This window comes from Ursus maritimus, unplaced genomic scaffold, assembly GCF_017311325.1.
Source record: "Ursus maritimus isolate PB19 unplaced genomic scaffold, ASM1731132v1 scaffold_21, whole genome shotgun sequence".
Lineage (NCBI taxonomy): Eukaryota > Metazoa > Chordata > Mammalia > Carnivora > Ursidae > Ursus > Ursus maritimus.
Window position 1 is genome coordinate 43384770 of NW_024424564.1, and position 17281 is coordinate 43402050.

A 17281-nucleotide genomic window follows, 5' to 3' on the forward strand; every position below is an offset into this window, starting at 1 on the left:
ACAGACTGTATAGTATCAGCAACCTAACTCCTAACCACCCTCACTCGAACAACATGTAACGGTCTGCCAGGGATTTTCAGGGGGGGTTGAAGTCTCACATGCTGACAATGTGGCCAGGAAACGGAATAAAGCAGCAACAGGTAATGCAGCTAACTAAAAATAATAAAAATTAACCATCATTGACAGGGCACCTGGGTGGCTTAGTTGGTTGGGTGTCTAGCTCTTGACTTAGGCTTGGGTCATGGTCTCAGGGTTGTGGGATCGAGCCCCACCCCAGGCTCTGCACTGGCGTGGAGCCTGCTTCGGATTTTCTCTCTCCCTCTGCCTACCCCTTCACCCCCACCTCTCCCAAAAAAGAGAACAACATGCTCTCTCTCAAAAAAAAAAGAAAGAAAAAGAAAAAAGAAAAATAATCATAATTGAAAACATACTATGTCCCAGGCACTGTTTGTGGCTTTATGTGACACATCGATTTACTTCTCATAAATCCTCCATGAAGCAGGAACTTTTTTCTCAAATTTATCGGTGAGATATCTGAAGTTCAGAGGTTAGGTAACTCACTCAAGCACCCACAGCAGAAACCACCAGAGCTGGGACAGGAACTCAGGCTCGTCTGGGTCACAAAAGGCGTTGCTCTTAATAGGGGTGCTTTAACTCCTGACTTTGGGAACCAGAAGAAGCAGGAAATGAGTGTGTGTGTGTGTGTGTGTGTGTGTGTGTACACACGTGTGTGTTCAGTGCAGACATAGCATGAATGCATAAATGAGAGGGATGAGGATCGTAGGGAGAAGGGGTGGGTCAGTTTCCCAAATATCCAGAGTTACTAACACAGAAAGCATACTCTGAGGTGGGGGGCAGGACAGAATGCCATAGAAGTTAAATCACTGGTTCTGAACTCCCGAGGCTGATTATAAAGGGAGAAGGAGGTCAAAGGAACTGCCCAACACGGCCACAACTCCATATGCACCACTCACACTGTAGTCTAAGTAAGAGGCAGCCCCGGGAGGGATGACAACTAGGTGTAGAAATCCTGAGTGGGTCAAAATGAACCACCAAGAAACAAGCGGCAGTTTCCATCCCGTTGCTCCTCTTAACATCTCTGTGGTGCAGAGGCCCTCTTGTGCCCATTTTTCAGATGGCAAGACCAAGGCTCAGAGAGGCTAAAGGATGGGCCAGGCCACACAGCAAGGTGAGGGACGGTGCCAGATTCACATTCGGGGCCGAGTCAAGAACGCCAGCCTTTCCAGGCACCCGGCCGGGCTGCCAGGGCACCTGCGAGGGGTGAAGGCCAGCGGGCCTCGGGATGCTCTTTACCTCGCACTTCTCCACGACCGGCTGCTGCCCGCACTCGGAGCTGTTGCCCGCCACGATGCCGGCGCGGAGGTTCTCGCTGTCCCCGGTACCCTCCTCCATGGAGTAGGTCTTGGAGTGGTTGCCGTGGCGGTGCGCTGGGCCGCGGCCCTGCGCCAGGCTGAGCTGTCTACGCAGCGCGCGGTTCTCCTCCTCCACCTCGCGCACGCGCACCTCCAGGCTCTCGCGCTCCCGCTGGCCGGCTGCCGCGTACCGGGGGCTGTGCGGCTGCGACTCCAGTGGCGACAGGGACACCGGCTTCCCATCTGGGGGGAGGTGGGGAGGAAAGACCAGGTTAGCCGGGACGAAACACCCCGTGAGCCCCGACCCACACGCCACGCCTCTGTCGCTATGCAGGCGGCTCCTTTCACAAGCCCACTGGCCAGGGAAAGCGGGTGGGAACAGAGTGACAAATGCATCCAGACGGACCTGGGGATGAGCTGAGGACAGAAGGACATGACTACGGTGATAAAAATGAACATGCTGTTTAGAGAAGGCAATCATAATTTTTCCTAATTAAATACACCAGCTTCCCTTCCCTACTTGGCACATTTCCAGGTAGACATTCTTGTTCTCTGTAAAATAAGAGTTTGAAAGGAGGACTAGCAGGTGGAGGGGAAAGAGGAAGAGGAGAAGGTGGAAGAGAGCAAAAAGGAGTAAAAAGAACAAAGATTAATAACGACCAAGTTTATTTAGTTCTTCTTATGTGAACTCCTATTCATCCTTCAAAACCCTGTCTCAGAAGCCTCAGCTCCCCCGAGGAAGCCGCCTTCAGTGTGTAGGCAAAATCTTCTTCAGGCTGTTCTAACATGTTTTTTTGGTACATATCACTATGAAAAACATGTACCTAACATACTGTACTTGGTCAATTGTTTTAGCGAATGCTTCCTGTGAAGACTGGTAGTTCAATGAGAACGAAGAATAGGTCATAGTTATCTTTGTGGTAAGGTATCACACCATCTGATAAATGCCATAAGGGTGCATACATGTGTCCAAGCCAAGAGTCAAAAATAATCAGGTGCAATAAAGGAGAAGAAAGGATGAGGATAACTAATCTCAAAGTTTTCCCAGAAAAGCAGTCACCATTGCCAGCAACGCTCCATTTAACCGTCATACAGAGAGAGGATGGTAGGTCTCTCAGTCACACGACCAGAACACAGTGGCGCCAGAATTCATACCCAGGTCTCTCTTAGGCCTGAGCCTTTACCTGCTTCACTTAAACACAGTTTCGTAATCAGCCCTAAGAGAGCTATGGATTTTTTAAAAATTTTATTAATGTAAAATCCCCATTTCCCAAAGATACTTAGCATACCACACCTTGTATACAGGACACAGCCAAAGCTGTCACTTCTCTCTGCTCCTATGCTGCTGAAATCCCAGGATCCTTCGAGACGACCAAGCAAAAATGACATCTCTAAATTATCCTCTTAGCTGCCTGCCAAAAAAATCCCGCAACTTCTCTTTTTCCACACTTCAAGTTTTTCTTCCTCCTGCCCAGACCCCACTGAGCTTCCAAACTGTCCCAGAGTGTCTCTGTGGCTCCGAAAACTTGAGGATCAAAGGATGCGATGAATTACCCCGCGGGCTTCCCCTGTGCTGACACACAGCCTTGGCCTCAGCCCAGGGCTTTGTGATGCGTCTGCGTGCCTTCACAAACACGACTCATTCTTCTCCTTCTTCATCACCTCGGGGTTAAATGCCTGAGCTCCTGGCCCTCGCCTCTTAACGTGGCATCTAGGACTGATGAATTCCACTGAATTCCACTGCCCAGGAGACCACAGATCAAAGGCCGAGGCGGAGTGTGTGGGTACATGAAATCGCAGGTTGATTGGGGTTGTATTGTCACTGAGCTGGCCAATTACAAGCTCTGACCCCGGCTTTTGAAACCTGTTTCCCTGTTTGGTAAAACCAAATCAGTTCCACCGAGGATGGAAACGAATAGGCCGCTGACGGCAATTGTGTTTGCTCAACTGACACCGACCCTTCACCCTTCGAGCAGGGGTGGGGAAAGACGAGCATCGAGCTTCCTGCAGCAGGCAGAGTTACGCCTTTGTGTGGGGCCTGCTCTGGGTCTGGGCAGTGCTGGGAAGTTCATGCTGATAATGTCTCAGGTTATCGCAGCAAAAGTGGATGGCAACCGGTGTCCGTTACGGAGGAGGAAACAGACTCTAAACATTTACGCTTTCCCATTGTGGTAGAGCGGGACTGCAACGAAGGAATGAAGGTCTCCACGACTGTGGGGGGCTCTGCTCCTGCTTTTATGCTGAATTACAGGTACAGATGCTCTGCGGCCTGCGGGATCTTCTTCCTTATGAAAAAAAACCCTGGGACATTTGGGGAGGAACCCAGCAAGCTCTGGAAATACACCAGGGTCCCAGAAGCTCTGGAAAACTCACAACAAAGGGGCATGAGAAATTTGTTCCTTGGAAGAATTAAATGCTCTGAGCTCGGAAATGGGAGCAGAAATCCTCACAAACATGGTGGGAAGTTTGAGTAAGATACAGAACTACGAAGCTCTGAGCACTTGGCCCTCTCGTTGGGCAACAGTTCCAGTAAGAGGAGGTGGTATTAGGGGTAAGATACGTTGATGACATATATTAGGGTGTTAAAGGCTGTAAATTTTCTGAACACAGGGCTATTCTCCAGTATATGGGAAAAAAGGGCCAACAAACCTTGGCTTGTTCTGATCTGTGGCATCTCTTAACCTTCTTCCCTTCAGCCTCAGGCAGGTCCAAGTTTATCCTCATCACTTCCTCTACTTCCTCCCCCGAAAGCCCCTCATTTTGCATGCTTATAACTCCTTGACTATGTGCTTAAAAATAAAGGCATAATTATGTAATCCCCAAGCAATAAGAATTCCAGGGGCGGCAAGGGGGGCAATGCTATATCAACAGTCTACCCTTTAGACCCCACATGGCTTTCAACAAACTTAGCTCTTAAAGGCCTGCGGGTGTTTTTTCCCCTTTAAAGCTCTATAGACTTGTCACCGAAGACGACACACAAAATAGTAAATGCCAGGCCTCAAGGAGGGAACCGATGTTAGGGAAGGCAACACGTCTGCTGTGTCCCGCACCTGGCATATAGGAAGCACTCAATCAACAGCGGAACTGGGATCTCTGGTTTGTTCTAAAGGTAGGCTATCCCCAGCTGGCCCCCTCCTCTTCCTTGGCCAGGTTCTCCTTCTTGAAGGGAACATCTTGGAGCTGTGCTGAAGGGCCCTCTCCGCTCTGACTTGCCCTGGCTCTGTGTGCACGTGGACCCTGTGTCTCTGCCCTGGCTGATGGATCCAATGCTGCTCCGTACAAGAGGGCTTGGTGCTCTGCCGTGTTCACGGCTCATTCTAACTTCATCCATCCTGACTCCAGCTTTTGTTCCTGGACTACTCCTCTCTCTGGCTCCTGACCTCTTTGTTCTGGCTTGTCCTCTGGGTGAAGAGGGGGCGGGGTTAGGACAGCAAAAGGCCAGCCTTTTTAGAGATGGTTTGCACACCCCAATGATGTCTTATGGGCTCTGGTTTCTCCCAGAAGCGCTCCCCCCTAGCTTTCATACTTCCCTGGCTACAAAACAGCTTGGGGACTGTGATGGTTCATTTTATGTGTCAACTTGACTGAGCCACAGGGTGCCCAGTTATTGGGTCAAACATTATTCTGGGTGTTTCTGGAAGAGTTTAATATTTGAGTCAGTACACTGAGTAAAGCAGATTGCTCTCCCACACATGGGTGGGCCCCATCGAATCAGTTGAAGGCCTTGACAGAACAAAAGGGCTGACCCTCCCCTCAGTAAGAGACTTCCTCCTGCCAGACTGCCTTCAACTGGGATATTTTTTTCCTCCTCCTGCCTTTGGATTGGAACTGAAACGCTGGATCTTCCTAGGTCTGGAGCCTGCCAGCCTTTTGAATGGAACTATATCATTAGCTTTCCTGGGTCTCTAGCTTGCCAACTCACCCTGCAGCTCTTGGGACCTGACCATCTCCGTAACTGCATGAGCCAGTTATTTATTATAATCTCTTTACACACACACACCCCCCCCACACACACACTCACACATGCATACCCTCCTTAATCTAGTCTCTGGAGAACTCTGACGAATGCAGGGACCAAGAACAGTTCACAGATCATACTTTGAGTGGCAATGCTCATACCTGGCCTCTTGCTCCCCAGGGCCAGGCACACTGCCTGTACTTAAACATCAGAGGAAGGGATGAAGGGAAGGACTGGCATCTAGAACTACACAGGAAAAAAAATGGCATAAAATATCGGCCTAGCAAATCTTAAACCTACCATTACTTAAAAAGTGGCCTCGATATATAGAGAAAAGAAAAAAGTAGCCTCATTATAATATTAAACACTGGGGAAGAGGGAGCAATAACCAAGAAAAGCAAGCAAATCAAATAGAGTTGTAAGAGTCTAGGATTCAGAATAAGAAGGAACTGAACTTGAATTATGGTTCCACTTACTAAGAAATAAACTTGGGCAAAAGACGTAACTTCTCTGTGACTCCATGTTTCCATATATAAAATGGGGTGTGTGTGCGTGCGTGTGTGTGTGTGTGTGTATTACCTAGCATCAGGCTTCATTAGGGTAGATACATAAATTCCCCCTTTCTTCCCACCCTACTCCATGAAACCAGGAAGCAGGACATGTAAAGAAAATAGCAGATAGGATCCTTCCTTTCTGAGCTCCTTCACCTTTGCTTCCCTATTGCCTTTCCTTCTAGGGTCTGTTTTTCAGACAGCCACAGTCTGCCTGTGCACACGCTACGTCTCGGTCCCACAATGCCTATACGTGTTGACCTGCAGTTCAGCCCACTTTGAGTTTAAATTGTCAAAGGAGATGTTACTCAAAAGCTTAGCTGACAACATCTTCCTCCTCCCTCCAAAATTCTCAACAAACATGAATTTATCAGCAGATTTGAACCTCTGAATCCACTTGAGATGAATGCTCTGAATTAAGAATCAAAACATCTAAGACTGAGAAAAAGGTAAATTGAAAATCAACCTCTGTGCAGTGTGGTGACAGAGATTAGGGACCTGCCATCCGAAACGGTCTAAGTGATGATCGGAATCAATTTGTGTGCACTGACTCTCGATCTCTCCAGAGCGCTAGTGTCGAGCGCAGTGATACCAACCACTTGCAGAGGGACGGAACAGGGATGTGGTGGGGCTCACTAACGGAGGCAGAGCCAGGACCTGGGTGGGCCTCCCAGGCCTGAGGCCACCCATGTAGGGGACCCTACCGGCCCCTTCCAGTGGTGACAGATCTAGCTCTCTTTCGCCAAGGACACCAAAATCCTGCACCATGTCCAGATTTCAGGAAGTCTGTCCTTCTGCATCATTCTACCCATGAAAACACTGCATCCTTAACCTTTATACAGCAAAATCTCCCTACGTACAATCTGTCACCAGGGCCTGCAGATTCTTCCTCACGTCTGAAGCACTTGCTTCTCTCACTGTATTTCAAACATGCCATCCCAAACTAAATCTTTTAATCTTATCCTAAAACAGGGGTCAAACTTCTCCCGAAAAATGCCCAGAAAATAAGTATGTTTTACTCTGAAGGCAACACAGCCTCTGATTCAAGTAGTCCACTCTGCCAGTTCAGCACAAAAGGAGCCACAGAAATGTGTAACACATGGGCATGGCTGTGTTCCAATAAAACTTTATTTACAAAAACAAGCAGTGGGCCACATTTGGCCCACAGGCCCTAGTTTGTGAACTCTTGTCCTAAGAAACCTGGCCTCCAATCTCTCCCTGTTTCTGCCATTCTCATCCCAGTTGCCAGGAATAATATCCTTCAACCCAATTCCTACTGCATTTTGCAGTTTTTGACAGGGGACAGAAGTCACTCCATCTACTTCAAGGTCATCTATCGAATTCAACACACACTTGGTCACAGTACCTAGTGAGCACATGTGCAGTGTGTGGAAGCGTGTGTGCCCTCTCATTTAATTTACCAAGACTGTCATGAAGCAGATATTCTCACTATCCAGGCTTGACTGTGAAAAACAAAACAAGAAATAAGACACGAGTTAACTTGTTCGATGTCACCCCAGCAGCAAATGGCAGAGGGAGCGTCTTGAACCCAGGTTCATTGGCTCTGGATCAATTGTCCCTTTTTGTTCTAAATCAGAATGTGTCCTGATTGTCCCCTCTCTAAACAAGTGCAATCTAATGGTCGTGTTGCTCCTGCTTCATTTCCTGGTCCCATAGGCCCGCGGTTCTCAGTCCTGGCTGCCATTACAATCCCCTGGGTAACTTTTTTTTTTTCCCTACAAAATACTGATGTGCACAGGCCCCATCCCCAATGACTCAGCTCAGAATCTCTGGAAGTGGGGATTTAGTCAGCATTTTTAGAAGCAACCTGATGGGGGTCCTCCTGTGTAGTCAAGGTTGAGAAACACTGGTTGAGGCATTTCCCTCCGTCCTCTGTATTAGACACCATAAACTCCATTTGCAAGCACGCCTGTTGCCTCCTGAAGGCAAATTTTAGACACAGCTCAGATTCAAAGGAAGCCTTAGCGTTGCCACACTTACTTCCAGTTCTGCTCTGACCCTGGGCCGCAGGTTCCTGGCCCAAGTCTCTACTGTATTCTTAGAACAGCTCTATTGTGTAACCCAGGACCTTCCTGACTTCCTAGAAACCAGGCTGCCCAGTGTTCTAGTTACTTCAAGCTTGGGGCTGTTTTGATTCTGTCAATGCCTCTTCTTCTGAGCCCCTCTGGAGCTCTTTCCAATACAGCCCCCACCCTCTCCCACCCCAGCTGCCAGACCTTCCAGCTGCCCTGAGTCCAGGCTCCCCTCTCGTGATCAACAGGTCACTTCATGCCAAATGAATTCTCCAATTTCTCACCTTCCATATAAGGCTATATTCATTTTTTTAAAAAAGTTACGCAATGCTTACATAAACACAATGCTTTCTTTCCCTTTTTAATTAACCTCAAAATCTCACACCCTCCTTTAATACGTTTTGAAATTGCAAAATAAATACTGCAGCTCAAGACACTTTAGAAAAATTTAGACAACTCAGTTTCATCTTAAAAGTCTCACATTCAAAAAAAAAAAATTTTTTTTTTTAAACATTTTGGTCACTGGATGCCCATGTTGACAGCTGCATCTGAGATGGCATGAATTCTGGGCAGTTTACAAGTCAGAGTAAGACACAGGGCTCGGCCTGGACATCTTCCTAATTTCAGAACTGTGGAACCAGATCTGCTGTGGGGAGGAAAACAGCAATAGTAACAGGCAGAGAGGCTGCTCACTTGTTATGGGGTAAACAGGGAACATTTTACCCAAAAATTCCCCAAAGTGATTTTCTGGAAGTTGTCTTGGCAACCAAAGCAAACTTGAGTTCCAGCAAAGACCTTGGAGATCTTCTGGCAAAGATGGAACAACAGTTAAGAAAACTGTTCCCCGCAAGCTTCTAAAAAGAATTTGCAACCACAAAGACACGGAAAGAAGCCTGGCTCTGTTTTCGTCATAATAGGCTGGATACAATTTGACTTCTCTCCTCCATGGAAGTATTTTCCAGAACCTTGTGCCTTAAAGAGCTTAAGTCAAGAAAATGAAGACATTTTTAGCACCAATTTGCTGTATCCACAGCTGGGTTTTTGCTGTAAGTGCTCAGAGTATACCTTCATGAGCAATGATGTCAATGTTTTGCCCCTCGAAACTCTAGGTTCAAGGACCTCAAAGCTTCGAATGTCTTTTTTTGGCCCAATATCCTAAGTTCTGAACGTTTGAGGCAAGTCTTTCTACTTCTAAATCTGGCCAATCCTAGTTGTCTTCGATGTCCAAGGAGTCTAAGTATGGACAGAAGGACTCTGTTAGCATTCAAAGCGTCACCAAATAAGGCAAAGGAGAAGGTGTGTAGTGCTTTGTTTTTTATATAATTGAACAATTTGACAGCGGGGTCCAGTTTTTCTTAGATCACCAGGTGGTTTAGGAAACAACTACCGGACACAGGGTGTCCCAGAAAATGTAAGTAGATATTTGCCCCATATCTGGAAAATCAACCAGCATGTGAGAGCATAATTCCCATTCCAAACATCTCTGCTTAGCTTCTGGTCCCCATTTAACTCACTAACTTCAATCCCTTTTCGCATGGCCTCAAAGACACCCAGCTTTAGTGGTGGTCCCCAGTGAAAGAGTTTGGGAGGCAGTGTTTCCCCTTCCACAGGAACTCGAGTGACATTTCATAGGCATGCAACAGTGGAACGCAATCCCCTTCGATGGGAGAGCCATCAAAACTACAAGCAAAACTAGCATGATTTCATGCTTTGCAAAGCACAACCTGGCCACCCTCACCCGTTATCAACATGGCCCTGAACCCAGAAATATTTCAAAATTTCTTTTTTATTTTCTCTTTGGCAGTCCTCAAGATGAAAGATTTCCTAAGTATTTTCCCACAAACCTCTTTTTTAAATTTTAGCAATAAATGTGTTATTTTATATGAAATATTCATAGCCCTTATAAAATCCTACTAATATGTTCTAAGAGTGGCAAATCATATGTGCTGGGGAGAATCAGATTTTACAGTAAAGATTTTGAATGAGGTTTTTTTTTTTTTTAACTAAAATCTTGTTCAAATTAAGAGAGCCACATGGGATGACCCTCTAGCAAGCTTTTAAAATTTTTTACATTTGTCACACTAAGGATGTTGAAAGCTATCCTTTTCTAAATATGCGAAGCCCTACTTACCATACAACTCAAACTGTCATTCTTGGTAGCCATATTAATTTACCAAAAAGGAATTTAAAAAAAAAAAATGGGGAGCGTTGACAGTAATATCTGGTTTGGACTGCAGAAGGATGATTTTCCTGGCAGGCAACAGGTGTTTCAAGGACTCCAGGCAAATTAGCAAAACCCTGGCCCCATCCATTCCTGCTCCTTGATTCTCCCTCCCCAGTGCTTCTAGGTCATTCTATTTCAGGGGTGGAGAATCCCCGTGAAAGTCGGCTCTATGGAAAAGAATTAGGGACTCTTGCACAAAGGATCCAAAAGAATGACTGCTTTATATCCTGAGTGTGTCTTAGTCACACCACATCCGACATGAAGGACAGTGCTTTGCTCTCCTAGGGAGAGAGGGGCTTACAGACAAGCACACTCGGACTTCACACTCCGACTTCGCTGTTCTCCTCCGTGCTTGGAGGACAGCACTCTCAGGAATGCCCAGGGTTTCTAATCGGAAAACTAAATGTAAAACAGGACTCCAAGTCTCGAGTGCTCTTCATGCCCTGGCTCGGGGATGGCACTCGGTGTGCCGCTCTGAAATTAGGCCTGTGCCAAATCCAAGCAAAAGCTCTCTTCCTCTGAGTTGCGTGGAAGTGAGGATTAACATAGGAGAAAAATCCTTGCTCCCATTTCTGGTGTTTCGGGAGACCTAGTGTCAGCGAGGACTGGCTTGAGCTGGCCCTCTGACAAACCCATCTCCTCCACAGGCAACTGGTTTTGAGACAAAGCCACTGCCGTTTGCACAAACCTTACCCAACCGCCTGCAGACATCACGTTGTGTGCAAGGCACTCTGCACCAGGAGAACCCAACTCCAGCCTGCAGTGCTCATGATACAGTTGTATCTGATAAGACACTAAAGGGAAGGGAGGAAGGCAGGCCAGTAGGAAGAGCGACTAAAGAGCAGTAGGGCTCTTCGTTGGCACGGGTTAAAGTTAGCAACGGCCACCGAGAGCATGAGGAGCTGCCAGGAAGAATATTCTAACACATTCCAAAAAGAAGAGGAAGCAAGTATTTTTGTGAATGTGGCCGCTCCCCTCCATCACATCCCTTTCCTGCAAACTGCCACCTCACCGAAATCAGTGCCGTGGTCCTCAGCTCAATTGTAAATTAAAAACAAGAGGAAACAAGCAGAAGCCTGCCTGAGCGCCCCTTGCCTATAACTGACTGCCTTCCTTTCCTCGATCTTCTTTTCCCTTCTTCAGAGTCTCCAAACCCCTTTTATCAGCTTGACTTACTTATATTCCAGTTCTCGTATCTATATGGAAACAAAAGCGGGAAAAAAAAAAAAAAAAAAAAAAAAAGGAAAACCCTCATCATCCCTTTTTTTCACTCATCCCTGACAAATTCAAACTACCCCTCAGGAGGAAATCAGAAATGAAGTATAAGGTTTTATCAGGATAGATGGGGGGGGGGGGTAGACGATTTTATCAGAAGCTCAGCTTGACAGAAATAACACTTTATCAGGATGGGCCCTTGGCAAAGATAAGACGTTACCAAGAGCAAGATAGATGTTTGGGTAAAATACTGTGCTAATACCTATTAGGCAAAACCTGCCATCCCTACTTTTGATGGGTTGTTGTTTATTTCCAAGTCCCATTCCTGGGATGATGGAGACTTTTTATAAGGTGCTTCCAACAGGAGAAAAGCAAGGAGAATAAAACCGAGGACCCTCAACTCAACTCAGCCGTGAAGAAACGGCAGTCAATGCCACAGCGAGTCGAGAGGAAGCTGGGCTTGTGGGTGGGGAGTGCTAACAGACATAGAGGCCCCAAGAGATAACTTCATGGGGAGCCTCCAGGACAAGACTCCAATTCCCGGCCCCCAAGAAATGAGCCCTTTGCAGGACGCAGCAGAGGCTTTCCTAATGTGACTGACCTCAGAGGCCGTGCCAGGATAGAGATAAGGGAGCGTGTTTAACAAGAGGAAAGCCTGGTGCAAGCCTTTCAGGACTTTCTGGAATTGCTGTGAAACCCCCTGTACTTTATGCCTCCACCTTCTTTTTTTTTTAAAGATTATTTATTTATTTATTCGACAGAGACAGAGACAGCCAGCGAGAGAGGGAACACAAGCAGGGGGAGTAGGAGACGAAGAAGCAGGCTCATAGCGGAAGAGCCTGATGTGGGGCTCGATCCCAGAACACTGAGATCACGCCCTGAACTGAAGGCAGACGCTTAACCGCTGTGCCACCCAGGCGCCCCTATGCCTCCACCTTCTGGCCCTGGAGGGTACCTCGGAGAAGCAGTGATCCCTGAGCCATTATTTCCAAAGCCCGTCCAGGTGCAGACTCTAAGTTCCTGGGCAACATGACTGGCAATGGGAACGCATATTAAGGATTTGCGCTGTCTTCTTTGCAGGCCTTGTCACCTGGTGAGTTACCATGGACTCTCCCATTATCTGAGAAATCCTTCCTTGGAACCCTTCTCCCATCTGCCCCGGGTGACTCAGCCGCTCCATTCTTCTTACAGTCACTGGATTTCCTACAACCTGCGACAATAGCGACCTAAGGCAATGGCTCGTTACATTTGCGATACCTGTTTCTGGAACCTGCCCCACACTGTGACTATCCATTCCCTCAACACCTGTTCAGGGCGGACACCATGCTGGTGAAGGAGGAGGCCACGCTGACTCCCCTTTGCTCTGAGAGTGCCTCATGCCAAGGTCTGCAAACAGTGGGACTTCTTACATGCCTGCTACACAGTGGAGACAGACGGGGACTCAGGAGTCCCTCACGTCCCCATATCCAACTGACAGCCTTGGGTTCCCACCTCGAACCCCCCTGCTCCCCATCTTAGCGAATGGCATCACTGTTGTTCCAGTGCACATGCGCACGTGCACACACACACGGAGGGCTCATTCTTGAACTTCTTCCCTCACGTTCCGTATACACCACATTAGCAATGTATTTGGATGTGGGCTCTATCTTGAAAGTACAAATTTCTGCACCACCACTGGGTCCCAGGTCCCACCTTTTCTCACCTAGACTCATGCAATGGCCACCTGACCAGCCAACCTACTGCAGACAATCTACTTGCTGCTCAGCAGCCAGACGATGTGTAAAAATGTCCCATCACTATCTTGCTCAACCTGCTTCTCTTACGGCTTCCCACAAGGCTTAAAACTCGAATACCCTATAGTGGATTACAACTCTTATCAGTCATCTGACAGTAACCTACTCCTCCGCTCCCCCTGCGCCCACCGCACTGGTCTTTTAGATGCTTCTCGAACATACCAAGCATTCTCCGGCCTTGGGGCCTCTATACTTGCTGTTGGTTTCCACCGTCTGAATCAGGAAATCTGCTTAAATACCACTCCCCAGAGAAAACTCTGGCCACCCTTCAGCCCAACTCTCTTACTCCTCTCCCTGGCTATTCGTCCCCAATGCACACAGCACAGAGCTCCCCCAAGTATTTGTTTTCTTTCTTGTTTGCCTGTCTCCACCCCCAGAATACAAGTCCAACGTTGGAGAGGTCTTTTGTGGATTGGTCTTATCCACCGTTCTACATCCAGGGCCTAGAGCTGAGCACGTTGGTAGACACCCAATAAATGTCTGAAATGACAAAATCAATGAATACAGGCAGTGACTAGAACAGTGTGATGACAGGAATTGGTTTTCAAAAGAGAACAGTGATTACAACTCCCTACTGACCACCCACTTTGATCAAGTGGGTCTTACACATTATTCTACCAAAGTGCTGATTCTATGGGGTAGGTTTTATTGTCCCCATTTTAAGGTGGAAGAGGCGGGTTCACTGCACTTAAGTAACTTGCCGAGACTTACTACAAAAGTAAAATGACCAGGTTGAACAAAAGTCTAACGGACACCCGCCCCCCCCAAAGGAAAAGTCTGTTTCCATGTCTTCTACCTCCACACAGCTCTTTCCAGAAAATAAAGGTTGCATTTTGAGGTGACAAGGGACACACCAGAGAGACAAGAGGCAGGATGGTTTCGACAAGCATCAAGAAAGGAAGGAAATTCCTGCAGAAAGAATACTCAGGGAATCCAAGTAAAGCCATTTGTACCAGCCCACAGAACTCTGCCAAGCCACAGCAAGAGCAAGTAACGTGGTCAAGGCAGCCCAAGCGTGCTTGGCCATCCCAGATGACAAGCGCCCACTCACGGCAGAAAAGGAGAAGCAGAAAGGAGAAAGTTTGTGATCGCTTGAGCTAGACATCCTGGGTACCCTGCCTCAGGGTCACCCTGTGTCCTTTGAAAAGGATGCTGTTGGTTGCCTAAGCAGGAGAGCGACTGCAGGGAGGCCATTATTCCTAGGGCTGTAAGCAATCCCGCCACGGGAAACAGAGATGAATCCGTTCTGCCTTCTGTAGCCTATAAAACAGAAAGGCGGTGGGGGCAGGGGAAAGATGCACACATGTTAATACAAGGGGTCAGGAAAACTCAGCTGCCAGACTCCGGCCAGACAGGAGGAGTGAAGAATGGGGGAAATCAGAACCTTTGTCTGCAATCACCGGAGTATTCAGAGGCTAGGGGGAGGCAGCAGCATCCGGGGCGGACGAGAAATGGTTAACTCAGTTTCTCTCCTGATGAGTAGCTTCAGCTGCTCATCAATAGAATCTCCAGCTGATAATTATTAAGTGAAACTTGGGGCTTGCATTTGCATATGTAAAGCACACTTCCCTCCTAAGCCACAATGGGAGGGAGAATGCACTTCCTGATTGTGCAGCACTGGGAGGTTTGGGTGGGGTGGGGCTCCAGCCTGCTTTGCATGTGCTTTTCCACACTAATCAAGCCAGATATTCAGCAGAAATAAACCCCACATCCCAAAATACGCCATTTGTCAAAATCCAGAGCTCAAATAAGAGACCTCTTTTCTCCAGATCCGAGAAGGATGCATTCTACCACAAAACATGTCTATAAGGAATGTTGATTACCCAGCCGGGCGCACATGGGCTCCCACACACACACCTGGGCTGTTTTACTGGATGGAATGGTTATTAGTTTCTCCAAAAGCAAGGCTTCTATCTTCCTCATGTATTCCTGACACTTTTCAATCTTTGCACCTGTCGATTAAGAAGCTTCAGCCCTGAAGAAGAAGGCAAATAACATCACATTCCAAGTCTCTGATGTCGTATCTCTGTTATGACATTTGTCTCGGCTTGCGGAGGAGGAAAGAAGTTACTGAACACGTCTCTCCTCCCATAGGAAAGGATGCCATACGGAGAAAAGCCATCAGTCCCAGGAGCATAGTGAGGACACTGTCCTTAGCGTGGCTCGAAAAATCAGGGACTTCAAAATACCAATGCCATTTCTAGGCGCCACGACTTGATTGTAATAAGGATGTTGCTGGGGCTGTCTAAATTTACAGGGTGTCTAAAATTACACCCATGACATTCTAAAGGCAGAAAGAGGCAACAGGATTTTTTAAAAAAAAGTATAAATTATCAACTCTGCGTCTCATCATCCTCTTGGCACCTCAGTGACCCTCTGCACCTCAGTACCCTCACCTGTAAAATGGGAGTAAAGATTCTGTGGGAACCGTCTTACCCAGCACCATCGGGGTAATGTACCTACTATGAACATTCAATCACTTTTTTTTTTTCTTTTAAGATTTCACTTATGAGAGAGAGAGAGCGCGCGCGTCCATGAGCATGGGGAAGGGCAGAGGGAGAAGCAGAATCCCTGCTGATCCAGGAGCCGGACATGGGGTTTGATCCCAGGACCCTGGGATCATGACCTGAGCCAAAGGCAGAGTCGCTTAACCCACTGAGCCACCCAGGTGCCCCTCATTTGGCCATCTTTTGATACAGAACTAAGGCCTCTTCTGTAAGAACACGCCCACCGTATGAAAAGGGACCATACCTTTGTTGCTTAAATCACAAAGCAACTGTCAAAGGCTTTTGACCGGGATATTTCGACCAGGAGATCTTTAAAATATAGGGGGAACTTTAAAGACATTTGTGAAGTCATCAGAGTGCAGAATTCCTTTCATATTTTTATCTTTTCCCCTGTTGTTTTAGTTGTCTTGCTTCTGACAGCTGCTCTTATGGCAATTTGCCTTTACGTCATTGCTCCAAAATATACAACTGAGTTGTCTATAGACACGCTTCCTCCTGCCCTCATATTTCACTGCCTTCTGTAATAATTCAATTGTATCATTTAATTATATGATAAAAAATACACCACAATAGACTAGGAAACAGATTACAATGATTTTTGCTAAGCACAAATCTAACTAGTGGGATCAAATGCCAAACAGTTCTAGAAAGCAGGCCAGCATCCAGGAGACCGGGCGTGCAGTGGGCAGTGAACAGTACTCTGACAGAGGGAATGGAGGCACGCTTGGGTCCTGGGTGTGTTCTCAAGTAGAGGTGCATTATGAATCTTCCACTGAGCCCTTGCCTCGTGGTACTGCTGGGAAGAATGAGAGATTTCCGGGAGGCACTTTGCTTCCCAGGCAAGGTATGAGAGAAGGGCTTGGTTCAAGTTCTTCTTACTCTTTATCTTATAGGGGGGTCAGCTCACTGTTCCTGTAAACCACGGCTGCAGGCTTTGAAGTAACCGTCCATGTGCTTCTGGCAAAAATACTCCTTCAAATTGGTAAGGACTAAGACTAAGGTCAGAGCATCTGTGGATCTCTGGTCACCATCCCTTGATCTTTCATGTGAACTGATGTAGGCAGAGAAGGGATTGTGGTTTGTTCCCACTCTCCAGGAGCCAAGTGAGGCCAAGGTTCACAGGAAATGTCAGGGGCAAGGCCAGAAGCGCTGGTTCGCATTCCCTGAAATTGCTTCTAGTGCATGTTTTGCTGCTTCCTGTCACCTTTACACTTTTTGGAAGTAGCATAAGCATTTAATGGAGTGAAAAGGTGCACAGAAACAGATCATCACTTGCAATAAAGAAAGGTCAAGGCAGAGTAGACTTGAAGCATCTATGCAGAACCCTCAGCCGACCTTGTCCTTCCACATGAAACATTTCAGCGGACCTCGAGTCCGGAAGCCTCAGGCTGAGTCGAAGATCTTCAAAGGCCCACATGGGCTACAGCAGAAGCGAGAAAAGTCTCCCCTTGCAGCAACTGAGCCATTACAGAGAAGGGAACAGAAAAGGGTTATCATCTGTGCTGACCTTGGGCAAGGAATTTAACACCTGTAAGCCTCAAGTGACAGGGAACAAACTTTTCTGTCTACCTTACACGGCGAGTTTGAAAATGCCTATGGGAAAGGCCTAGGTGAGCAGGGACTCTTA

General features: G+C 47.3%; 1 protein-coding gene across 2 annotated transcripts in view; it reads right to left on the reverse strand.

Annotated features, from left to right (window-relative positions):
- Positions 1 to 17281, reverse strand: part of LARGE1 (LARGE xylosyl- and glucuronyltransferase 1) — a 379220-nt gene that overhangs the window by 284622 nt on the left and 77317 nt on the right. For both annotated transcript variants that reach the window (XM_040637428.1, XM_008705631.2), the window contains exon 2: positions 1315 to 1616. In XM_040637428.1, the coding sequence (XP_040493362.1) occupies positions 1315 to 1616 (302 nt within the window). The remainder of the gene's footprint in view (positions 1 to 1314; positions 1617 to 17281) is intronic.